This window comes from Eurytemora carolleeae, unplaced genomic scaffold (assembly GCF_000591075.1).
Source record: "Eurytemora carolleeae unplaced genomic scaffold, Eaff_2.0 scaffold598, whole genome shotgun sequence".
Classification (NCBI taxonomy): Eukaryota; Metazoa; Arthropoda; class Copepoda; order Calanoida; family Temoridae; genus Eurytemora; species Eurytemora carolleeae.
Window position 1 is genome coordinate 149,847 of NW_019396493.1, and position 27,423 is coordinate 177,269.

The window sequence follows — 27,423 nt, forward strand, 5'->3', positions numbered from 1 at the left end:
TGTCCTTTCTATGACTTGTCATATCTATGAAATGTTCTGTTTATAAAATGTCAATCTAATAACCAGACAGCTGTGGAATAGTAAGACGACATTAAAGCGCTATACAAGTGCATTTGCATTAATTAGTTTAAACATAAATAGTTTTACTTTTAGCTTAAAAATAATATTTTAGTGAAATGGTCTTAGGACACTACAAATATTGCTGTAAAGTCCATTCTACTATTTAAGATTAAAACTTCATTCTAAAAGTCAACTTCTTAATCCACAGTTGTTGTCGGATAGCTGCAAGATTCTCAATAATGAACAGATAGACAACGGGATAACCCTCAAATCAAAACCGATAATGCAGAGAAACTCTTATTTCCTAAAAAATGGTATGGATAATAACATATAAATTATTACAATGATTTATGAATTTTTATAATGGAAAGATTCTTACGATCTAATCAAGGATCTGGAGGGTTAATTCGTAGCAGAGTCCAGAGACGTTTTTTTAAACTTCTGAAAAGAATGACAATTATTAACGAAAGTCACTAATTCTTTATATGAAAATATTCTTTGCATTACTTTTGAAATGGGTTCACAAAAAATAAAAGTGTTTAAACTCCGTTCCCGGTGAACAAAGAAAATGGGGCTAGAATTATTTGGTTTGGTGTCTCCGAAAGGGGATTTTAAGTTACAGACGATATTACACGGAGGGACGGAGAGATTTTACAGTTAATGGTTGACAACAGTTTTTTAGTTCTCACTGTAATTTAGCCAAATATTATTTATCATGTATTAATTAAAAACTGATTCTTAAATGTAGGTCCGGTAAAGTGATGATGAAAATCCAAAGAATTAAATCTATAGTACTATACCCTCCTTATTTTTGTTTACTCCTTCATATCCCGGAGTAGTAAATGGAGGGTCACATCAGATTTTATTTAACGTCTGCAGTTCTTGTAAATAAAGATTTTCTCATTCAACAAGTTTAATTTTTTGGGGGTAAATTATGATTTTTTTCTCCCTCAAACAACATAAAACTTTACAAACAGATTTTTTGGGGTAACAGAAATTTGGTTGCGTATATTTTGTTTCCCAAAACTCCCCTTGCAGTCTAAAATTTAAAAATCTAAATTAAAAATATATTTTTCACGAGAAACGACGTATTTAATATTTATATCCAGTTCAATGAAATTTAATGAAATTACTTTTTCATCAAAGACTTATTGTCTCATTTATGTTTTCTTTGGCTCACAGAGCACTTTGCATCCCTGTTTCTAGATATAGTATTGTCTGCTGTCCCTGTTTCTAGATATAATATTGTCTGCTGTCCCTGTTTCTAAATATAATATTGTCTGCTGTCCCTGTTTCTAGATATAGTATTGTCTCCTGTCCCTGTTTCTAGATATAATATTGTCTCCTGTCCCTGTTTCTAGATATGATATTGCCTGCTGTCCCTGTTTCTGGATATAATATTGTCTGCTGTCCCTGTTTCTAGATATATTATTGTCTCCTGTTTCTAGATATAGTATTGTCTGCTGTTCCTGTTTCTAGATATAATATTGTCTCCTGTCCCTGTTTCTAGATATAATATTGTCTCCTGTCCCTGTTTCTAGATATAATATTGTCTCCTGTCCCTGATTTATCTGCGAGCCTTTCTTTTTTATAAAGGTAGATGAATAACAAAAAAATTAAGTTAATAGGTTATTGATTATTTGAATAATTGATATTTTTGTCTTTAATTTGACCAGTCAAAAACCTTCACTGGACTCAGGCGTATTCAGACCGTACACATTTCAGACCTTACACATTTCAGACCTTACACATTTCAGACCTTACACATTTCAGACTGTACACATTTCAGACCGTACACATTTCAGACTGTACACATTTCAGACCGTACACATTTCAGACCTTACACATTTCAGACCGTACACATTTCAGACCGTACACAAACATTCAGACCACAATTATGTAAAATTTCAAAATTATTAAAAGTTAATCATCAAAAACTGAAAGTTACAGTTTACTCAAAATAAATTTTAAAAAGTAGAAAGGCTGGTGTTTTTTAATATACACACCTTAAATTTGTAGTTCCCTGAAACATTAAAATTATTGCTAAAACTAAAAATGTTTTATTCTCGTAGTAAATAAAAATATTTTGTCTTATTAAAATAAAGGAAGGAAGTGAGTAACAAAAACCCGGGATAATCGATGTTTTGGAAAACAATTTAAAAAATTTTGTTTTGTTCAGATTTAAAGCATAAAAAAATAAAATGCGATAAAATAGAAAAATTGGTTGAAAAATGTCTATTCTATTGTTTTCCAAAATTTCGAAAGATTCTGAAAAAATACAATAAGTTATAACAAAAATATGAGCCAATGATATACAATTTTGAAGTCATAACAGTTCTAAAGCTTAATAATTTGATAACATTTACTGCAGATTTTAATTATAAAAATTTTACGAATTTTTCTTATATCTCATTCAATTTTAAATGAAGTTTTAAGAAATTTTGGAAAGCAATAGAATTAACATTTTCCAAACAATTCTCAAAAAATTTAATTTTTTCATTCAAATTTGGTTTAGCGTTTTGTCGAACACATCATACAGGGTGTCCCAAAAAACATGAGAATTCAGTGACGAATTCGATATCGTCTTTGTTATGAATTAACATTGTAATACCTAATTTCAAAAGCCATAATATTATTATGTCTGCTAGAGTTTATTTTATGAAAAGGGTAAAAGACTGTAAAGATGTGTCTATAATGTCTCCGCAAGATGAACAGTGAAGACGGACAAGTTTACTCTGTTTGTATACTGAAATTTTCTTGTTTTACTAAGTACAACCGTATGCAGTCAAAACATTAACAAACAAAATGTAAACATAGCAGACGAAACTCTTACAGATTACAGCTTTGTCAGTAGGTATCACTAAACTAAATCAAAGAATTATTTGAAAAGACGATATCGAATTCGTCACTGAATTCCCATGTTTTTTGGGACACCCTGTATAATCCCGTTTTCTTTGGACTCAACCTAGACCTACAAGGATACGTTATGCATGTGTTATAAACTTCCATATAAAATATATAGTCAAAATATATAGTTGATATTAATTTCATTTTCATGTCAATTGAAAAAAATATTTTGGAAATATCCTAAATTTTTTAGAGAAAATCCGGGAACCAATTAAAACTTTATAGCACATGTGCGTTAATGAGCTACTTTAACCTTTTAGCACTTTGTAGCAGGGTGCTATAAATTACTTTATAGTACGGTGCTATAATATACGGCTAATTTAACTTTATTCACGATGAAATTAGTAAGAATGATAAAGTAAAATAAATAAATAAAACTTTAGATTTATGAGGCGTATGATATACACAATATTTTCATAAAGGGATTGTCATCGTAAGAGGAATTTGTACTTTTTAAACCTTTATCTGATTAAAACCATAAAGATATCCTGCTTTTCTATCTAAAAGTTATCCAGTTCTCGTTGCGGTCAATCTTTTTACGTGAGGGGATTTATGTCGCACAGACAATAAGTAAACTGTCAGGATATCCTACTGTTGCTAAAATAAAGCCCTTAAAGGTACTGCTATCATTCTGACATCTCCCCTCTTCTAATAGAGGCCCGTGTCACTTGAAATTACGTGAATCGTTCCTTGAATTTTTATTTTCTCGTGAACCCCTGAAGAACTGCATTTAACTGACCTTGACAATGAATATTGCGAAACAAAGATAAGTTTTGCAAAAATGTTTAGAAATTAATTGCATTGATGCAATGTTTAATTATTGTGATGCTTTAGAAGTAAACAATAATTAGACCTGAGCCTCTGTACACTGTACAGCTAATATACGGGGGCTTAACAATTTTTTTATTTATTTTAATTTTTTTACCGATTAAATGCTTATAAACTTTCTTTCTTTTTCACTTATCCCCCCCCCACATGTTTTTTATTCAAATCTGGAGGAACCCCAAAAAAGGTAAACATTTGAATGATTTTGATTTTTGCATATTGGAAGGGGGGGGGGGAATACCCCACCATAGACTTTTAAAACCCCAAAGAAATCTCATTTTTAAATCTTGAAACTGAATAACACCAAAATCTCTCTTTTTAATCCCACATAACAATTTTACTCTCGACATTTCACCTGCAGTGAGGGTAGACATAGATTGACTGTATACGCCCCTCTACCTGGAGTGAGGGTGGACCATAGATCCTGTACACGCCTCTCTACCTAGATTAAATCCTGTATACGCCCCTATACCTAGATTAAATCCAGTATACGCCGCTCTACCTAGATTAAATCCTGTATACGCCCCTCTACCTAGATTAAATCCTGTATACGCCCNTCGCCGAAGGGAATCGCTTGATCTCGGAAATATCTCCAGGTAGGGTTGAGAGTAGGAGCACTGGAAAAGAAACCAGATGGGACACACATGATTCTGAGGAAGGAGTCCTTGGTAGAAGTGAGGACGGACCTGAAGAACTTTTGAATGTCTCCTTCTAATTACAGATATTTCCCCCACCCTACTGAGCAGTTTCACCACATCACTGGGTTAAAATGCTAATTCTGTTCCTATCTGTAGTTTTATTGTATAAAGTTGAATAAATGGGACAAATTCAATTTGTTTTGAGCTGATACCACGAACATTTATTCACACTTCACCAGGGGGATTCTACATGGGGGGGGGGGATTCATGGTGTATAAATGAGGTTGGCGGATATAGGAAATTGTACACTTATTTTACTGTTAGCACTGTGGGCAAAAATTTGTTAGACAAGGAGAAGGAATTGTGCAGGATGGCCTAAAAAAAAAAAAAGTGTTGTTCGAAAAATCAAAAAGGTTGAGGTATACACAAATAATCTCGAACATTAACTCTAAATAAAAAGCATTTTATAAATTTTTTAGGCAAAAATATCAAAAATATATTTCTGATAATTTACTAATGATTTTAACATATTAAATTTCCTATAATTTAAGGTCGTAACTGCGTATAACGTCCAGATTTAAGTTTATAAAGGATAACATGACAGGAGAATTATAGTGTGATTTTGACTTATCCATCTAAGGGACTGGAAGCATTATTTCTAAATGACCCTCTATGCAAAGATGGCAGTGCCCAATTTACAACGGTACCCTTGAAAGCTATGTATGGTCAAGAATGAATTAGATATTCATGTTTTGTTTCTTTGAAATCTTTATTTTCGTTTGCAGTTTCTCTGCAAATGTGACTAGAGCTTAGCGTATGATCAAAAAGGTAGAAATTCAAAGTACACTGGGTTGAATATGAAGGCCAATTGGCTTTAAATCTTAGTTTTTTGTTAAAGAACTGTACCTCCCTCAGAAAATTTCATTCTCTCCTGTCTCAGACCCCCCCCCCTCCCCCCTATTAGTATGTGAAAAATGGAAATTAAAATGTGCAAATTACTGATAATAAAATGACCTTCGCAAAACTTTTGCATAATGTTTGCGAAACGCAACATAACATTTTTTTGTTACGTAACAACACTCTTGCATGCGAAAAAAAAAGAAATTTACAGAAGCAATCGGAAATGCCATTTCGTTTCAAAATTGCACTATTTCGCTTTTTCGCAACTCTGAAACGGTCATAATCAAGAATTTATAATTTAAAGTTGAGAGAGGTGGGTCAAAAACTTAAATAAAATTCCTATTTTTTCACCAAACTGATTAGTTAATTGAACGGTCAATAATTGTGATTAACTTAATCTAATCTAATCTAATAATTTATTTTTCCGTTGAAAATATGACAGGTTGTGCATACAAAATTAAATATTTATATGATTTCTATTAATTATCAACGGAAGGAGAGCAGCCATAGCAGAGCTGTTTTCAGGTTGGTCTCCTGGCAGTTTACCGTGGTATCAATTAGAACTGAATTGATGTGATACGTCGTGGGACTGGGTTTGGAGAAGACGGAGGAACAGGGGGTCAGATTTGCTCAATTAACATGTTATAAAATTGGTTCTTGATTTGAGACAATAGGCAGAAAACAGAAACAGAGGCGCCAGGAACTATTGCATTCCTAATTTTTTTGCGTTGCAAAAAAAATTAGCAAAAGTTTAAGGTCCACCCATTAACAATACCTTTTCCAAAAAAAGCAATGCCAGAGCACTGATTTTTATAAGAAGGATTTAAAAAATGCAAATTGCTTGACCTAAAAATCACTTGTCATAGAAAGAAAAATTATGTGTATGCAGTTAAAAAATGACGATTAACTAGAGCATGACCAGCAAAATAGTTTGATGCAAATAAAATTGTCACTCATATGATATAATGAACTGTTGTTATTCATAATTAACGACTAAAGGGACCGTTATCGTAGTTTCAAGTGGCCCTTCATGTAAAGATGACATGGACCGTTTACAACGATACCATTGAAACCTTAATTTGATCAAAAATGTATAAGATATCGTCGTTTTCCTGATTCGAAACATGTTTAATTCTGTTAACTTCTCATTGCTTCTTACAAGCAATAAATGCGAAATTCTCTTGCAAACGAAAATTACTAGGTTAAAGAAACCAAAACCTGGATATCTAATTCTTAATTGATCCGACAACGCAAGGACAATATTATGAATCGAGCATTGCCGTCTGTGCAGTTTGCATGGAGATTCACATGAAATTGCGCTCAACAGTCAGTTTCATTGGATCTTATTTATTACCAAGTTTCTCGGTCTCAAATTCTTATAATTTTAGTCCCTTACTTTTAAGTTTTTGTAACTGCAGGTGTAAAATAAACCAATTTAGGGAAGCATAATTATATATTTTTGCGTAAAAATATTTGTGCAAATTACGCCAAAAAAAATGCGTAAAAACGAGCAAAGATTTGTGCTCTACATGCGCAAAAGTTCGCCAAAAATAAAGTCATTTCGTGGAAACCCTACTTATTTGCATATTCTACAAAAATGGACAAAATTTGTTCGTTTTGTAAACACGGTAGAGATAGCATGCATGAATACATTAACTTTAACGTGTTAAGAATCTCAGATAAAAGAATTACAGTCTGGATTTGTCCGCTACATCATGAGTTTAATTTTAACATTATTATTTCTTGCAAACATTATCACACCATCTTTGCTTTCAGGAATAAATAACAGCTTTAACATTAATTAAGCTTAAAAGGGAGAGACCCTATGAGCATTAATTTTTCCTACTTCCAACTCTGACATTATTTTTTTTTGAAAAAGTTGCATACGCGATTTTGCAAGGGTATCCAGGAGTACCTTTTTAAAAAAACAAGTTCAAACAGCAAACAAGATATTTAAAAAAAAAACTTTATTAACACTGTTCTTGTTCTTTTGATGAACGGGATTACCCATACAGCACACTAGTGCTGTTAATTCTTTTCATTCGTTTTCTTGGTTCGTTTCTTTTCATATATTTTCGTTCAGGGTCGAAATATTTGCAAAAAAAGATCCAAAAACGATGTTTTTGGTTCGTTGTTCCATTTCGTTTTAGAATAAAAGTATTTCAAAGTTTTATAAAAGCAAAATTTTAAAGATTATAGGGTTGATATATCGTAATTTTAAAATCCTATATATTTGCAACTCAATATCGTCGACCTGTGATGTTTTAAACTAAAAAATTCTGTTATATAAAAGGTTAGCAGGTTGCAAAGTAATTTGGGTTCAAATAAGACTTAAAAAGTCAAATTAACGGAAGAATCGACAATTAATAAAGTAAACCCCCATTAGTTAACCTTGGTGCTTACATCATGTCATGACACAATTAAACTCTTGCTTTCAAGATAGGCTTGTGTACATATTAATTAATCTTTTTAAATTAATTATATCTTCAAAAAGTTGAAGGACTTTTAATAATCTAGAATTTCTAAAAATTTGGATTAAAACATAAACTTTAAACAATTACACACATGCATAGATATTTAACAGTGCCACAGTTCTCTTTATTATGATTCTGAAAGCTAATTTTATCATTGAGGGAGATACAGGAGTACCCTCAAAGGATAAGACTGTAAATACGAATTGAAAGTCTTATAATTTGATCACAAGTTAAGTCTTCTGCCTTGAATGTGGTCTTTAAATTGCTTATTTAATGATTTGACAAAGAAAGAAAGAACTGTACAATCGTATGCCATCATGAAAATAATAAAAAGTATTGTAAAATATGTTTACTGTCTCTGAAGTCTCATCCTCTGTGGGTAACACGGCATTTTTTTATTTTTATCTAAAAATATATTTTAAATGTTGTTAAACTACAAGGGACATTAGTTCCAAAACTAACACTATTTCTAACATTGTATATGGTGTAATTTTGTTCTACTCGTCTTGGATTTAAAAATATATATACTCTTGAAAAAGATAATTTTGCAGATTTGGCCCATTTCTAACACTCAGTGTTAGAAATGGGCCAAGTGTTAGTTTTGGAACTATTATCCCCTGCACTAATTTTTATAACACAAAAGTTCTCAGGATAAAAAATTCATCATATATTTTTATGTAATCATAGAATATATTTTTTTAAACGAAGTTGTTATTTTGAAGAGTGTGATTTGTTTCTCGAGAATAAAATATGCGAAATTAAAGAATTAGGAATACATTTCTATTTAATTAATTAATTTAGCAAAAAAACTATGATTTTTTTCATCCAAAAAATAGATATCAGGACACTGCAATTGGCGAACCGACTTTCCGGTGAAGATTTTTGCTTTTCATACATTTGAAGTAACAAATTTGGCGGATTTTCTTGCTTCCATTATAGTTGGTTTCCAACGTTTAATAAAAAAAAATTAGACTTTGATTACCCATTAACCTTCTTTTGATCATGTGAAATTTTGTAATCCGAAGAAATTGAGTCTTTGCCACAATACCAAATTTTCCCAACACTCTATCTTTGCATTCTGATGGTGGTAATCTTTGATATTTTGTTTAAAATATTTTAATTGTTTAAAATATCTAAGCTTAGACTACGACCTCGGATTGCAAATATGTAAGGATTAGAAAATCAGAGTTTGTTGCAAAAAAATATGGAGACCAATTTTGAAGGAATTTTTTTATTCAAAGTTTGCATCAACTAAAAAGCTGACCTTGAAAATATAAAATGAAATTTGATGGATTTTTCTTTCAATTTTGAAGATTGCCGCTTTCCCCAGTTCAGATTTCTTGTAAGAATTGATTTGATAAAAATGTTAAAATATCTTTTTTATATAAATTTCAAAATATGATTAAAATCTTTCAGGAAAGCATATTTTAAAATATTTAGCTTGACACCTTCATTTCTTGCAACTTTAATGATTAACATTTAAAGAAAAAATTGAAATCAAATGATCTTTTGCAATTGTTAAAAAAGTCCTAAAAATTGTTTATCAAATGTTCAAAGCCAATTAAACTGGTCCAATCCTTTAAATATCTAAAATATACCAACGTGAATTCAAATAAATGAAATCTATTGTGTTTAAAGTTGACTCTATTGAGAATGTGCCGAACGAGTTGGAGTGCCAGAATGCTTGCGCAAGGAAACAATAAATTGGTGCCGCATGGTTTAATGCCATTTAGGGAAGGACTTCGTTTTGAGGTTTTGAGGTTTTGAGGATTTGAGGTTTTGAGATTTTGAGGTTTTGAGATTTTGAGGTTATGAGATTTTGAGATTTTGAGGTTTTGAGGTCCGTTTTTACACATTCAAGGTTTTTTGGCTTTAAATGTACTAAAAAATATCTCAGATATTTTTTACCCAACAACATCCGATTTTATATAAGTTTGCTTTGTCACATTAAGGAAATATTTTTCTCTAACCGAAATTATTAACTTAAACGATTTTTTAAGTGAGTTCACCAATCGTTCTGGTGAATATCTTTGGTCAGAATAAATTTTTTTTGTTCCTCCCCGGCCCCCCTCCTAATATTTTGATGCAAAAAATGTTCCCAATTTAATAAAAACAATGTTCTCAATTTGATTAATCGTGTATTTACCCCTTCTTCGATCCAAGTTATTTGAAGGAATTATGATATTAAATATTAAATAAATCATCTAGCTTGTTAAAATTTAATATACGATGTATTAAAAACCTACAAGAGAATTTGAATGAAAAATGTAGATATTTGTAAAAATATTAGACTTATATAATAAAATCAGCCGGAGGGCCCGGCGTTGCCCGTAAAAAAAAAATTAGAAAAAAATACAATTTTTTGCTTGTGTCGCCTCTAGGCTACCATGAGTGTCCACAAAGTAATGTTCCTTACTTATTAATCAAAATTGTAATATTGTTCCTAATTTACTTGCATATAACTTTCCTAGTCATTTCTTTTTGTTCTTAACTTGCATTATGTTCCTTTTATTGACTAATGTTCCTGATTCATGTAAAAGTATAAATGAGGTTTTTTCATTTTGTTTGTTTCCTTTCTTGTTCCTTACTTGTAACTTGTAACTTGCTTGATGTATCTATTCCTGACACTGTGTCCATAGACTCTTAATCCTTTATTTTTGAGAATTTTTTGTTCCTCTTTTCAGAATTTTTTTATTCCTTAAAAAATCTCCCCCCCCCGCCCCCTGGCTAAAATCCGCCCCTGTGTGGAGCCTTTTAGAAATTCAAATAACCTTAACAAATTAAAGACAGACCTCAAAAAGATGCTTATCTGTACACACAGTGGGATCCATAAAATTATGGATTATTGAGATGACCGTTAAAATAGTTGGATAAACATGATTTTCAAGCTACCAGTAAATGCTTAATAAATTTAATATTCTTACACGGTTCACAATTCTATGGGTCCCGGTGTAGAAAGGTTGTGGCTACGAAAACTATTTTTATATTTACATCGAATACAGTTATTTTTAAAAACATGGATCAAGACTTTTGAAGTTTTCAGTACAAGATACGAAGATTTCAAGTTTAGAGACGACTGTACTGATTTCAAGTTTAGAGACGACTGTACTGATTTCAAGTTTAGAGACGACTGTACTGATTTCAAGTTTAGAGACGACTGTACTGATTTGTTTATTTATATAACAATTCCTAAGTTTACTGAAGCTTTTACAAACTTATGAATTAAACGTTTTAGTGACAAATTTGATATCGTCTTTTTAATTAATTCTTTGATTTAATATAGTAATACCTACTCAGAAAGCTGTAACCTGTTACCTGTAATATTTTCGTCTGCTATATTTACAGTTTGTTTGTTTATGTTTTGACTGCCCATACGGTTGAACAATATAGTTACAGAATACAAACAGAGTGAACTTGTCCGTCTTTACCGTTCATCTTGCGGAGACATTATACACACATAATTACAGCCCTTTTCATCAAATAAACTCTAACAGACATAATAATCTGATGGATTTTAAAATGCTAATTCATAACAAAGACGATATAGAATTCGTCACTAAATTGCCATGTTTTTCGGGACACCCTGTATGAAAGATGTAAAAAAAAGTCTTAGCCTTTGCTGGTAACCCTGGTTGCGTAGTGCGCTGTATGCAATGTGCATATTCAAAGTATTTTTTAAAATTTTGAAAAGTTAAAAGGAGCCAGATTATCTAACTACACATTTTGAAGTTTGTATAACACCAATATTTGTTACTGTTCTTAGTAATTCAAACTGTGGAAATTTTACTTGGATCAACTTTAAAACCTTGCCTCCGACCTGCTATCTATACAGGTCAGTTTCTTACCTCCGACCTGCTATCTATACAGGTCAGTTTCTTACCTCCGACCTGCTATCTATACAGGTCAGTTTCTTGCCTCCGACCTGCTATCTATACAGGTCAGTTTGCCTCCGACCTGCTATCTATGCAGGTCAGTTTCTTACCTCCGACCTGCTATCTATACAGGTCATTTTATTGCCTCCGATCTGCTATCTATACAGGTCAGTTTTTGCCTCCGACCTGCTATCTATACAGATGAGTTCCTTGCCTCGACCTGCTATCTATACATGCCATTTTTTTGCATCCAACCTGCTATCTATACAGGTAAGTTTTTGCCTCCGACCGCTACTAAAACAGGTCAGTTTCCTCCGACCTCAGACATGCTACTTACCGGTCATTTTAAACATTGCCTCTGATCTCCTATTTATGCAGGCCTTAAACCCTGCCTCCGACTTGCTGTAATACAATAAAAGGCAGTTTAAACCTTGCATTTGACCTGGTTTTTATAGAAGTCATTATAATATCTTATCTCTTATCTTATCTTTACTTATGTTGGTCAGTTAAACCTCTTGCCGCCAACTTGCTATTTATACAGGTTTAAGTAAAAATTCTAAAATTTTATTGATTTCAGTGGCTGTGAGAATGTCACAGAATGTTTTGGGGAATGTGCTTACTCACTTTCCGGTCCTTTACTTGATGGGTAATATTTTAATCTATTTCCGGTCCTTTACTTGATGGGTAATATTTTAATCTATTTCCGGTCCTTTACTTGTTTGGTTATATTTCAATCTACTTCCGGTTCTTTACTTGATGGGTATTATTTTGATTTATTTCCGGTCCTTTACTTGGTTGGTAATATTTTAATCTACTTCCGGTTCTTTACTTGATGGGTAATATTTTGATTTATTTCCGGTTCTTTACTTTATGGGTAATATTTTAATCTACTTCCGGTCCTTTACTTGGTTGGTAATATTTTGATTTATTTCCGGTTCTTTACTTTATGGGTAATATTTTAATCTACTTCCGGTCCTTTACTTGATATATTATTCTATTTCCGGTCCTTTACTTGATGGGTAATATTTTAATTTACTTCCGGTCCTTTACTTGGTTGGTAATATTTTGATTTATTTCCGGTTCTTTACTTTATGGGTAATATTTTAATCTACTTCCGGTCCTTTACTTGATGGGTAATATATTATTCTATTTCCGGTCCTTTACTTGATGGGTAATATTTTAATCTATTTCCGGTCCTTTACTTGATGGGTAATATTTTAATCTATTTCCGGTCCTTTACTTGATGGGTAATATTTTAATTTATTTCCGGTCCTTTACTTGATGGGTAATATATTAATCTATTTCCGGTCCTTTACTTGATGGGTAATATTTTAATTTATTTCCGGTCCTTTACTTGGTTGGTAATATTTTGATTTATTTCCGGTTCTTTACTTTATGGGTAATATTTTAATCTATTTCCGGTCCTTTACTTGATGGGTAATATATTAATCTATTTCCGGTCCTTTACTTGATGGGTAATATTTTAATTTATTTCCGGTCCTTTACTTGGTTGGTAATATTTTGATTTATTTCCGGTTCTTTACTTTATGGGTAATATTTTAATCTATTTCCGGTCCTTAACTTGATGGGTAATATTTTGATTTATTTACGGTTCTTTACTTTATGGGTAATATTTTAATCTTTTTCCGGTCCTTTACTTGATGGGTAATATTTTGATTTATTTCCGGTTCTTTACTTTATGGGTAATATTTTAATCTATTTCCGGTCCTTAACTTGATGGGTAATATTTTGATTTATTTCCGGTTCTTTACTTTATGGGTAATATTTTAATCTATTTCCGGTCCTTTACTTGATGGGTAATATTTTAATCTATTTCCGGTCCTTTACTTGGTTGGTAATATTTTAATCTACTTCCGGTTCTTTACTTGATGGGTAATATTTTAATCTATTTCCGGTCCTATACTTGGTTGGTAATATTTTAATCTACTTCCGGTCCTTTACTTGATGGGTAATATTTTGATTTATTTCCGGTCCTTTACTTTATGGGTAATATTTTGATTTATTTTCGGTCCTTTACTTGATTGGTAATATTTTGATTTATTTCCGGTCCTTTACTTGATGGGTAATATTTTGATTTATTTCCGGTCTTTTACTTGATTGGTAATATTTTGATTTATTTCCGGTCCTTTACTTGATGGGTAATATATTATTCTATTTCCGGTCCTTTACTTGATGGGTAATATATTAATCTATTTCCTGTCCTTTATTTGATGGCTAATATATTAATCTATTTCCGGTCCTTTACTTGTTGGCTTATATATTAATCTATTTCCGGTTCTTTTTGATGGGTAATATATGAAAAAGTATATTGACGTTAAGTTTTAATGTTAATTTAAGTTTTGAAATTACACATAGTATATATATTAACCCATGTTTATTTTCAATTTTTATTCAATAGTAAAAACAGATTTCGACAATTTTTTTTTTTTTTTAATAAAATTGAAATCAAAAAGAGGATTAAGAAGAAAATCAAGAGTGTGTACATTGGATAACCAAATTAAGCGATCATGATTAAGAATATCTCATTCTAAAGTTTTCAGCTCTGGTCATATTGACATTACAAAAAAGTTAGACCACATTTTGGAAATGCCAGGACTTTTGTTTTAAGAATCATACATGTTCAAGTAGATTGACGACTGAATATCACAAACTAAATCACAGATTTAAGACTCGCTACTGTCTTGTTTTGTGGGACACCCTGTACCTTGGTTAATACACATAGTACACTGAGTACAGTATCTTTATCTCATCATTATAGGTTAAACTAATGCCTCGTCCCTAAGGAGAAGTACGTTCCTGTAAATATCTGTTATCTCCGGTTAAAACTAATCTTTGCAACATTATCATGCTTTTAGAAAATGAAAAGAAATTATAATCATGACTTAAAATCATTTTAACTTTTTTCGTCTTAGCCCCCAGAGTAATATTTTGTGGTTGTTACCTTGTGCTTAATGTAATTTTAAAGTGCATTCAACTAAGTTTGTCAGTTTTATTAATAAAAAGAATTTTTTTAATAACTGAAAATTTTTGAAAGATTTCTATAACAAATATTAATCAATTTGTTACGTCATTCAACCATCGTTTTCAAACAGGGTATCTTGGTACCCTGAGGCCGAATTTAAAGAATTCAAATATGGTTGGTTCCACTTAAAATTGTATTACATTTTTCAAGATTTAAGCCGGCGCTCAATTGAAACCGGTTTCTGGGGGATTTGAGACACGGCTTAAATTCTTTAAATTCGGACACTGGATCCTGCTGTTTAATTGCTTGATATATGTACCTAGAGTATCCTGGTACCCTGGTACCTGCTGTACTAAGTTTAACACTGGGAATGTCTGTGAAAAGAATAGCAATAATATATTAGCAGGTAGAAAATTAATACAGAGTTACAAGGGTGTCCTACGAAACATGACAGTTGGTGCATAGTTTAAAATGTCTTCTTCCATAATTTGTTAAGTTGTTTGATACCAAAGAGAATAATACAAAATATGGTATGGGAGTCATCTTGAATTAAATTGATTTCAATTCAACTAAATTTGAGTAAAAGATTTTTTTAAAGAAATAAACTGCAAAATGTCTTGAATATTTAATACATTATATTGAAGAGAAGACATTTAAAAAAATATTCACCAAGTGTCATGTTTCCTGGGACACCTACGAAATAATAGAACACAGAAACTCTGAAATAGAAAAAAGACTTTAAACTCAAGTTATGACTTTAAATAGTCTAATAAGCATGGGAAACAGCAAGTGTGCAGTGTAAACAGACCCATTTAACTTAACTAGTTATTTAATAAGTGTTTAGTAAAATTAGTTGCTTTGTAACAACATCAAATAAACTTAAATATTGCTATAATGTCGTTTTTCTATTCAAGAGATTTTGGTTATTACTGTACATAAAAATCGTTTGAACTTTTGTTAACTTTCATCTACATTAATAATTTTCAAAATAAAATATATTTTTTTTACTCGCTCTTCACAGCTAACGGGACTTTTGTTAGTAATTTCAATTCATTATTCAATTAAAGACAGATAAGCCCGATTCACAACAATACCCGTCAATAATAAAGATCTTGTCGATTTCTAACTTGAAAAGTGCTTAATTCTAACAATTTCATCCATTGTTTCTGTAGCAGAAAATCGCAATTAACTTCATGGAGAAACAAGGTTGTAGATAAAAGATTTCAAATAGAATATGATCTCATGCTTTCTTGTCTATACATAGCTTAGCAGGGTACCGTTGTGAATCCTGTTTATACATAGCTTAGCAGGGTACCGTTGTGAATCCTGTTTATACATAGCTTAGCAGGGTACCGTTGTGAATCCTGTTTATATATAGCTTTGCAGGGTACCGTTGTGAATCCTGTTTATATATAGCTTAGCAGGGTACCGTTGTGAATCCTGTTTATACATAGCTAAGCAGGGTACCGTTTTGAATCGAAAACTTCACTTTGTACGGAGAGAAACCTAATTAAAATTATGTCTACAGAGTACAGTCCACACATATAAATATTCAAAAATGCAACTACGCAAACAACTCGAAAGTTGCATTCGTTTTGAGCAAATGTGTGTATATATATACACTATACAGGGTTACCCGCACAGAATGAGTCTTTAAAGACGACCAAAAACTTTTAAAATTTTATGATCCCAGGGTAAAATTAAGTCTTTTAATAACTTATTAAATGATTTAGCAAAGAAAGAAATATGTTTAAATTTACAGAACATCATAATATAAGGAAAAACACAATATAAATTCCGTAGAGTCGTCGCTGAAGTCTTATCCAAGTCTAAAGTAATAATCTCTGTTTGTCTCTGATTGGCTGATTTGCCTCGAATTTTGAGTAGGGAACTCAGGAGGAATGTTCCAAGCTTGGTTTTGATATTCTAAGTTGCGTTTTATAGGCGATTTTATCAATATAATGAAGACGACTTTCGACCAAAATATTGATTTTTATCAAGCTTTTAAACAGCATGGATACACAAAAAGATGGAAACAAAGAGAAGTTGTCAATTACAAAAATTTCTCCTTATTGGCTTGCAAACTTGTAGTTAAAAAAAAGTTACAATAAAAACTGAAATAAAAATGTCGCTTTCATTAAAAAGATAATATCGCTAACTTCCGTATCTAAAATCGTAATTTACGACCAAGCGTGGGTAAGCTGCCGGAGTAACTATGAGTACCCTGAGCAACGCTGGGTTCCTAAGCGTTTATGTATTTTATATGTAGAATATATATATTTGCTAGGTATCCCGTATATCTATGATGCTGCATCATGTCAGGATCTCTGCCAAGATACAGGATTGTATCCAGATTGTAAATATTTTATATTTGACTCCAAGTGGTCAACTTGTGTCCTTCTAAGGTTAGTAGTTTAAATTTAAGACATAATTTCAGATCCTTTTTCTGGTTCCTGTTTCTCGTTCCGGTCTCTAGTTTCTGTTTCAAGTTCCTGTTTCTCGTTCCGGTTTCCAGTTCCAGTTTCTAGGTCCGGTTTTTAGTTCTTGTTTCTAGTTCCGGTTTTCAGTTCCAGTTTCTAGGTCCGGTTTTTAGTTCTTGTTTCTAGTTCCGGTTTTCAGTTCCCGGTTGTAGTTCCTGTTTCTAGTCCCAGTTTCTTGTTCCTTTATCTTGTCCCTGTTCCTAGTTCCTGTTATTATTTCCTGTTCCTAGTTCCTGTTTCTAGTTCCGGTTTATATTTCCTTTTTACTTATTTTCTTTTGTAGTTAATGTTTTCAGTTCCTGAATCTAGCCTTGTTTCTAGTTACGGTTTTTAGTTCCTAATTCTAGTTCCTGGTTCCATTTCCCGTTTCTAGTTCCTGTTTCTAGTTTCTGCTTTTAGCTTCTGTTACTAATTCCTGTTTTTAGTTCCTATTCCTAGTTTCTGTTTCTAGTTCTTGTTTCCATTTCCTATTTCCAATTCCTGTTTCTAGTTCCTGTTTTGGTATGGATGAGAGGGAGAATGCAGTGAGTGGACCAGTTCATCCTTCCATCAACTTCTGCTCAGAGCTGTCTCCAGTGCTCCCAACAACATCTTCAACAACAACAACAACACAGTCAACAACACCCAGCCCTGGCCCTAAACCAGTTCAAAGTACTGCACTTCTCCTAGGCGGAGCAGGTACCTGGCACAGTGGTTGATAGAAAATAATGGAATAATTTTCGTTTTTCAAATTTTCATTGTTAAATAAGAATCTTTTTCATTAATGTATTTTTGAAATATTCAGGGCATATTATTTTTAAAAACAAGTAAATTACAAACAACAACATCTTTACTGACAATCGAAAGACGACAATCGCATTAATTTTTGTTATAAACTTTTGCCCATAGACATACAAGAATTTATCTAGGCTTTTGCCTGACTATTTGTGAGTAATTTTAAAGTTGTCTGACGTCGTAAGTCTTAGCTCATTGAGTGACCGGCAATGTATGGTAGTTGAACTGAGATTGCAGTATTATTAAGACATTTATAGGATTCATTTGAGACCTATCAGACGTTTTTACGGTGCATATTTGTACAGCAAGAGTGCAAATTTAATATTCAAAATCCTCGAGTTGATTGGCCATTTTGAAGGGATGATTTTGAGAATCGGTTTTATAAAAATTATTCAAAAACGATGAAGAAAAATGTAACAAAATATACTACAGTAAACTAATTAGATGTTTAGGAATATATTTCTTATTAGAAATTCGTCAATATATTAATGTTATAATCAATTGTTTCTTTTTCATCATTATATTGATTTTCTTATTCCTTATGAATAATTGTTCGCAGATTTCTTCAAATTCTTTAAATGTCATTTTTTCATAAAAATTCCAAGAAATCTGCAAAAAATAGTTTTCAACATTGAGACAGAAACCAACTAAATAAGAATTTTATTTTCTCAGCCTGTTCCTAAACAACTAATTAGTTTACTGCAGAATTTGTTGTTACAATTTTCGTGGTTGTCATTGATTCTCAAAATCTCAAAAATGAACAATCTATGAGAATTTTAAAGATCGAGTTTGCGCTCTTTCTGATCAAATTTGCACCGAAAAACGTCTGATAGGTCTCAAATGAATTGTAATAATAAATCTGTAAACGGAATACAGTTTTTGGTAAACATTCTGTGGACGCTTATTAGAGGATTGATGTCCGCCCCACACCCCCCTCTGGAAAAGGATAACAAAAAATTAATCCTTCAAAATTTCGATAATTCATAAATACAATTTTTTACACCCTCCCTTAGCGCATATTATGAACGAATATTATGCAAATGGGGGGGGGGGGGCACACAATTCCATAATATATTTGCCCCCCCCCCCCCCTGTAGAAAATCGTAAGTTGCCCCCGTAAACATTTTTAAATAGAATTATGAAATCAAACTTTTGTTTGCGCATTTCTAAGGATTTAATTGAGGTCATTTTAAATCAACTCATGATTAGGGTTTTCAGCGAAAAGGAAAAATCGTTTCGCGAAAAAATAATTCAAAAGTTTCGCGAAAAATGTGATTGGTCCATTAAAAGATTCTTTCTTATTATTGGCTGGCTCATAATCACAGTTGAACGTATGTATTGTGAACTGACAGACAGAACTTAAAAAGATATTGAAATCAAATTCTCTTTATCAAACATTTATTAAAGTAAAGGAAGAGAAATTATTTATATGACATAATACAACTTCTATAAATATTAAGCTATCAGAGCAGAGAATTCCACAAGTTCTTTTAAGCAATTAATTGTTGCAGTTATTAGTTTTAACCATGAGTTTTAACTAAATGTTTTCACAAAATTTTCTCATTTCACGAAATTGGCATTTTTGCGAAAACTTTCGCATTTTTTCGCGAAACGTTTCGTTTGCTGGAAACCCTACTCATGATCAACTCTTATCTATTTTCTACTTTAAAAATGTACACTTTACTTACTAAATAAAAGCTAAATAAACAATGCAAATGCAAATGAAAATGTTTCTACAGGGTTACCCACAAAGAATGAGACCATAGAGACGACTCCTAGGAGACGACTGTACAAAAGTCGTCCAGTTCACTGGAACTGTATGTGTAGCCTTGATTTTTCCTCAGTAAAGCATTATATCTATATATCTTTTATCTAGGTATATTAAGTACTAGCTGAAAGGCCCGGCGTTGCCCGTGGAAAATGTTTTTTGAAAAAAAAACGAAAATTTTGAAGAAAAAAATTTCGAATTCTTTTAGCCTATAACACCCTTCGGCCACCCATGAGTGACCACAAAAAATTCGATCCAGCCGTTTGGCGGGCTATTGGCAACATATATATGAATATCTATTGTCTGGTCATAACTCGTGAACCACTTGACCTACCGACTAGCCTCGAATTTTGAACAGGGAACTCGGTAGAACCACGGGAATGTTCTTAGCTTGGTTTAAAAATTCTAAGTAGAGTGGGTTAATTCTTATTTGAGTTTTTAAAGTAAATTTGGGTTCCCGATACAATACAATACAATACAATACAATACAATACAATACAATACAATACAATAAAATACAATACAATACAATACAATACAATACAATACAATACAATCCAATACAATCCAATACAATACAATACAATACAATACAATACAATACAATACAATACAATACAATACAATACAATACAATACAATACAATACAATACACAACAATACAATGCAATACAATACAATACAACTAACAATCCTGTTTAGAAACTAGGAATGGGAGTCACATAGAGAGCAGTCCTTGTGAATTAAAAAGTTTTGCTGAGCTTAAGGTTTCCAAAAATACAAATCCAGGCAAGATTGAGCAATTTTACTCATAAAAGTGTGGAATAGACAGACGACTGTCAGACTTAAGTTATGATATTAAAAAGCTTAATAAACAATGCAAATGTTAAAACCATCAAAGACACCCAAGGTTACTAAATTGTCATCTTCAATGATTCACAGTTTTATTGATTGTCACTGTGGGCCAACCTTTTTATTAATCCAATTTAATTAATCCTATTATTAATCCAATTTAATTAATTCTATTTAACTCTTTACTTTCTTGGCACTGTCCTTACAGTTAGAATCAGAAAACTATAGAACTATTTCGAAACAGAGCTGAAAACTTTCGAATTGTGGATGTCGAGTTCGATGTTTGATCTCATCTTTTTATTAATCTCAAGATTAATTTAATCTTAGGTTTATATCTACAAAAGTGCATAAAATTCAACCAATCAGAGGGGAAACCCAAATAGCCAATTAGAAGGCGAGAAATTTTGAAATTTTGGGGCGCTATCAATTAAAGAACTCTCATTGGTCAGAACAAAGTTATATTAAGTAGAAAACAAAATTGTCCACTGAGGATATTCAGATCAAGCGATCGGCATTACTATTAATTCTAAAGTTTTCAGCTCAAATCAGATAAATTCACAAACCAGTTTGTAAAGTTCTTTCCATGTTTTCGTCTCTGAAACTACTCAAACTATTGAAACTACTGGTTTGTAGATTTATCTATTCTTGTTTTGGTAGATCTCTTCATTGATGATTTTCAACATCAGCAGTTTTTACAAATAGTTAATTTGCAAATCATTAAATCTATTCTGAAAAGAATTTAAAGAGGGCATGCCCGATTCACAACGCTATCCTTACAAATTATATCTAATCAATGTTTCTGAAGCAGAAATGCGCAAAGTCAATGTAAAGAGAAACCACAATTATAATATTACATTTTCAAAGAAAAGATTATGGATATTTCATTAAGATTTTAATGATATCGTTGTGAATAGGACATGCTGTTCTTTTACAATGGGAGATTCGCTTGAAATTACATTTACAATCCCTTTAATTAGGAGCTGCAGTTCTCAACGGAGAAGTATATCTTTGCGGAGGGTTTGCAGATAATTATTTTATGTACGTATTAAGAAACTTATCATTTTGTTGATTTAGACAAACAGTTAGATAACAATATAATTTATTCAAAGAAGAATCTACATAGTACGAGCAAATAAATAATGCTTATGTCTAACATTTAGATGTTATGCTAAATCTTCTGTCACTTCTGTAGTTTAGGCTTTTAGCAAATTTAATTTGCCACAAACTCTGATTTTCTAATCCTCATATCTTTTAAACATCATGCACCTCAAACTAAAGTAAATACCACGTCACGTAAATATGCGAAATTTTTGTGTTGTTTGTTTTTCAATGTACACAATGTACACAAAGAGAACATGTTCACAATTGAAATAGAAGATGGGCGCGAAGCGCCTTAAAAACCTAGTATATATACACTTTGCTTGTCTGTTTGTTTGTATCCCATTACCGTCAAAACGGCTTAACCGATCGGGCCCAAATTTTGTGTTGAACCATAGTAATGTTGCAGAAATTTTACCTTCTTATACTCTGTTTGGTTTAATGTGTATGTCGTAGACCTTTGATATTTCATACTATGAATTCTGATTTATCAATCAGTTGTGAAGTATAAAATATCAAAGGTTTACATCATCAGGCTGTAAAGATATAGGGATTAAAAAGCAATGTTTTTTCTTTTAATGATGAATTTTCGATTAGAAAATTTTGTAATTTGTAATTTTGCTATTTCTAAAAATGTGCCCTGAACATTTTTAATAAATATATACCAGTTGCAACCATTGCTGATTACAAAATCCGCAGCAACATTTCTTAAGTAAAAGAAAGAAAGAAGATTGTATTGATTTTACTGTTTTTAAAAAAGTTTTTACTATACACCCAATTGAAGTTGGCATCTTTTTAATGACTCAAATCATTTTTATCTTTTAATTTTCAAATTTTCAAATTTTCAAACTAAAGTAGACCACACGCAAGATGTATTATATGTTTTATTTTCGAATTTTATTTTTAAAAAGCGTTTCAGAAGAATATTTTGAATTTCTAATATGTAATCGGATATATTAGTTTTTTTAATACTTGTACGTAAAGTTGGAGCGCAATGTCGCATATATTTGACCTCCTCCTCCTGACTATGGTTAATGCGATATTTTTTAAATCGATAATGACCAATCTGTATCAACTCAATATATATCCTCGACAAAATATTAAAAACATTTAGAACAAACAAAATTGCATACATTTGATTTATTGTAATTTTGAATATTCTTATAAGAGACTTTCGACGTAATTTGACTATTTTCAATTCCAGAATCTTAAAAGAAGTAGTTTTCGGATTTGTTACTTGCAGAGACAATGGAAAAGTAAAATTTAATCACTCAGCTAGAAAAACGACAATATCTTCTACAATAATGATCAGACACAGATTTAAAGGATATCGTTGTGAATCGAGTATGCCATTTTTTAAATGGAGGGCGATTTCAAATCAGTCCTTTTGAAATCCAGCCGTGGGACGATAATATAGATTTGAAATCCAGCCGTGGGACGATAATATAGATTTGAAATCCAGCCGTGGGACGATAATATAGATTTGAAATCCAGCCGTGGGACGATAATATAGATTTGAAATCCCGCCGTGGGACGATAATATAGATCTCGACACTGAGAAGTTTTATTCTTTGCCACAAACTCTGACTTGTTAATCCCTATTTCTTCGCTATCCAATGTCGTTGCCTTAGATATTATTAACTATGAATTCTGATAAATCAAAAAATCTAATTTTGAAAAATCAAAGGTTTGCACCATCATGTTGGAAGGCAAATTATATGGTCAGAAGCATAATTTTGCAAAATAGAATAAAAATAAAAAATTTTGAAATAGGATTTTCTTCTCAGATTTTTGCTGAGCCTTTCAAAAGTCTAAAAATTTTAAAGGTTTAAAACGGACCTCAAACCGATGCCCATCAGTAATCACTAGGAATATAGAGTTTATAAACCATGGTTTATTTCATTTCTCTTTTTTATTTATAGTTCTGAATGCTACAAAAATGTTCCAAATGATTGGGCTGAGGTCCCTCCGATGTACCTGGAACGATCCTCCTTCTCTATGAATACAATCGGAGGCAAGATTTTGGTTGCCGGAGGCTTGGGAACTACAGGGTAAATTCTACAGTTAGACCCACCACACTGTAGATTAGGAAAACGACATTTTTTATCAGATGCCTGAAAATAATTTAAAATCGTCTTCATATTCCATAGTTATGTGGGCCCCACTGTTAATCCTTGAAGAGTTCAGATATAGAAAATATAAATTTTTTGCATTAAGAAATAAAATTTTTACATTTTACAGTTTCAGTTGCCATGTACTTTCCATAATATAAGAGTAACATTTGTTATAACTCATTTGGCATATAAAAAGGTTTATTTTGTGTTTATTCTAATTCAGTTCATCTCATCTCAGGCGAGATAAGAATAGTTTATTTTTTATCTAAAATTACTCTACGTAGCAGCTTACTGTATAAGTGATACCTTTCTAAATGACCTTTTTTGATACAGGGTTACCCGTAAAGGATGAAAATTTAAGCACGATCCAAGCATCTTTAAATATTGTGATCTGAATGTTAACCTTAGGTCTTCAGTCTGAGGCCGAATTTAAAGCATTTGAGCAGCGGCTTAAATTTGAGACGCGGCTCAAATATGGTTGGTTCTACTTAAAATTGTATTAATGTTTTAAGATTTACGCCGGCACTCAATTGAAACCGGTTTTTGGAGGATTTGAGACGCGGCTCAAATTCATTAAATTCAAACTCTGAATTAAAGTCTTTGCATGGTTGTTTTATGGTTTTGCAAAGAGTTTGTTTTAACTCCCGGGAACCATGGATGTAAGAAAAATGACTCAATAAATTCCGAACAGTCGTCTCTGAAGTCTTATTCTTCATGACAACCCTGTATCAAAAAGAGTCACTTAGTAAGGTTTCACTTATTATGATCAACCTCAACTAAGCTTTCTGTGTTTACTGCAGTGATTTGCGGTACTCTGACCGAAGAAAGAGCGAGTTTTAGTAGAGAGTGTGATAAATCAAAATATTTTAAATAATATTTCTAGTTACATGAACTCAATGGAGATATTTGATGGAACGAGCTGGACACTATTATCAGGAGAACTACAAATGGACCGAAATATTCACTGTGCTGTACCAATTAGGTAAATAACACTTTATCATGGTCAACGTAAATTGAATTTTACATGCTATACAGTTATATTGGTTCCAGAATTTTCTCCAAAAAAAAAATCAGAACATTTATAGAATATTTGTAAGTCAAATGATAATGATGTAAAAAAAACAGATATATATATTACAAATTTTGGACTTTTTTACAGCAATGGACAAAATATAATCTAAAAATTCTTGAATCTTTTCGAAAAAGAGAAAATTTCTCTCCAAAACCTGAAAATCACTGCAAACCAAAATAATAGGAATAATTATTTCAAATAATGGATTTTTTTAGCGACCACGAGATAGTGTTCTTGGGTGGAAGTAACTTCGATAAAATCTCCTTGGTGGATAAATATGATTTGAACACGAACACGTGGGAAAATATGACGGAAATGACGTCACCCAGGTAAAGATTTGCGCATTTTTTCATTTTTCACGTTATTTCCTGTTTACCCCACAGGTTAAGAATTTAATGACGACTTAGAACTGTTCGTTTTCTTGTATTAATTCTAGATCTTGCAAATGCTAAAAAAGACGGAGAAAAGATTAATAATTAAATTCAATTTTTAAGTAACTTAAAATAACTTAAATCAAAAACATTATAGGTTTAAAACTTCAATAGGTAAAACATGTTTCTTATAGCTAAATTAGTTGAATATGAGTTTATTTTATATCTATTCGTTTGAAGTAATTTCTCTTGGATATCAAGTAGTGGATTTGCACTGCAGGGTTAACTAAAATAATGCAGCAACATTCAAACATTCAATTCAAAGCATACAATTCAAAAGTTTTTAGTTTGCTTCGAATTTTAGAATTGAAAGGGTGTAAAATGTGATAAAAATTCAAAATATATTTTTAACGATAAAAAAAATTGGCAAAAACAAATAAAAAAACTAGAAAAATTATTGGGAAAAAGTTTTAACTATTGTTTTCCAAAATTCCATACAAATTCATCAAAAATTGAATGTGATAAAACAACTTTTAAAGTAATTACAGTTCTTCAAGGTATTATTTGATAACTTAAACATTTAATGCAGCTTTACAAAGAATAAAATTACCCAACAATTTTTTAAAAAATTCACTTGAAAAAATTGTTTTGGCGATTTTTTTTCTCAATGTTCCAAAAATATTTTTTCATGATTGTTATCGTCACATTTCATTTTATGCTTAAATTCCGACGCAAACAAAATTTTTTTTATTTTTGTCTGAAACATCGAAATTCCCGGTTTTTTACTCACTCAGTATATTTTTGACTTTTTAGATTTTCCCATGCGTGTATCCTAAAGGGGACGGATATCATTGTAACCGGAGGATATTCTGATGGATATCTGAATACAACTGAAGCTCTGGATACCCTGAGCTGGACCTGGAGCCCCCTTCCCGATCTTCAGCTCTCCCGGTCCTACCACACCATGGAGCTGGTCAACGATAAGATCATGGTGTTCGGAGGATCAGATGCTCAAAACTCCTCGGAAACATTTGATGGGACTGCGTGGACTGTAGAAACCCTGGCACACAAGCATATCTATCATGCTTCAGTAACAGTGCCTTGTGCATAAATATTTATGATTCTGGCATTTTTAACACTTTAAGAAACTATATATTTGTTCAGAGCTGGGAACTTTTAAATTGTCGGAATGAGTTAAACTTGTTTACTTTGAGTCAAACTTATTCTCTTGAGTTTACCCGTCTCTCATTGGTAGAAGTTCTAAAATTTGACCAACGAGAACTCAGAAATCTTTAAATTCTCCCAATGAGAAATCAGTTTATTATATCAGCTGATGAATTTACAATTTACATATTTACAAATCTAATAGTGAAACTCCTAAACAACATATTTCATTATTGAGTCAAGCTCTGTTTCGTTAACCTTCATCTCTTTAAAAGTTCCTTGCTCAGATCAAATCCATAAATCACCTCAAAGTGATCTAATCACTCTAATGCAACAATAGTCAATAGTATTTTTTCCAACAACAAACCATTATAAGAAGATTTTAACTCTTTGAAATACATTTGTATTGATTAAAATTACAATAAAAGTAGCATAGAATAGAACATTGATTCCACTGCAAATCAATAAAAAACACAACATGTATGCTTGACTTTAACTTTAAAAAGGTGCTTCCAGAGGGGGCGAACAATTTAAATAAAAAAAAATTATATAAATGTTCTCCAGAAAAATTCAGTTTAAAAAGAATAATACAATAAAACTAACGTACAATTGAAAAGAACTTAAACGAATGCTATTTTGTTTAAAACAGAGAATTTATTTAAAAAGTATTTCAATCCCAAACTTGATTTTTAAAAGCATTATTGGGGTTTTAAAATCCATTAAGAATTTTTAACTCGTTTACTGAATTAAATGTTCATTTATATTAGTGAATAACGAATGGTCACATTTTTTGCCGTCTACATGCATTGAAATTTAGATTTTAAAATAACGTGGTTTATATTTTTAACTATTTAAAATTCTGTGAAATCAAACAGCTTCAGATTTCAAAGATATGCTTCATTAGTTTACAAAGATAATGGGATTAAATATAGAGTTGTTAACAGGCGCGCAACTAGACATTTGGTTAGGGGGGGACTAGGGGGAAATTTTTTTTGGCCCCCCCCCCTCTAAACATTTTTAGGGGGGGCAAGAAAAATACTAACAAATTTGCCCCCAATTAAAAAAAATGC

The 27,423-nt window shown here is 31.6% G+C and overlaps 1 protein-coding gene across 1 annotated transcript; it reads left to right on the plus strand.

The window, feature by feature from the left end:
- Positions 1–7,006: 7,006 nt before the first annotated feature.
- LOC111704316 (kelch-like protein 38) lies at positions 7,007–26,796 on the plus strand. The gene is made up of 14 exons (XM_023476530.1): positions 7,007–7,106; positions 8,527–8,574; positions 9,443–9,497; positions 11,568–11,636; positions 12,254–12,322; positions 14,983–15,065; positions 16,947–17,064; positions 17,630–17,817; positions 20,385–20,471; positions 21,512–21,572; positions 23,555–23,683; positions 24,630–24,728; positions 25,034–25,147; positions 26,003–26,796. The coding sequence occupies exons 1-14, from the start codon at positions 7,046–7,048 to the stop codon at positions 26,298–26,300; spliced, it is 1,479 nt and encodes a 492-aa protein (XP_023332298.1). The 5' UTR covers positions 7,007–7,045; the 3' UTR covers positions 26,301–26,796.
- Positions 26,797–27,423: the final 627 nt, after the last annotated feature.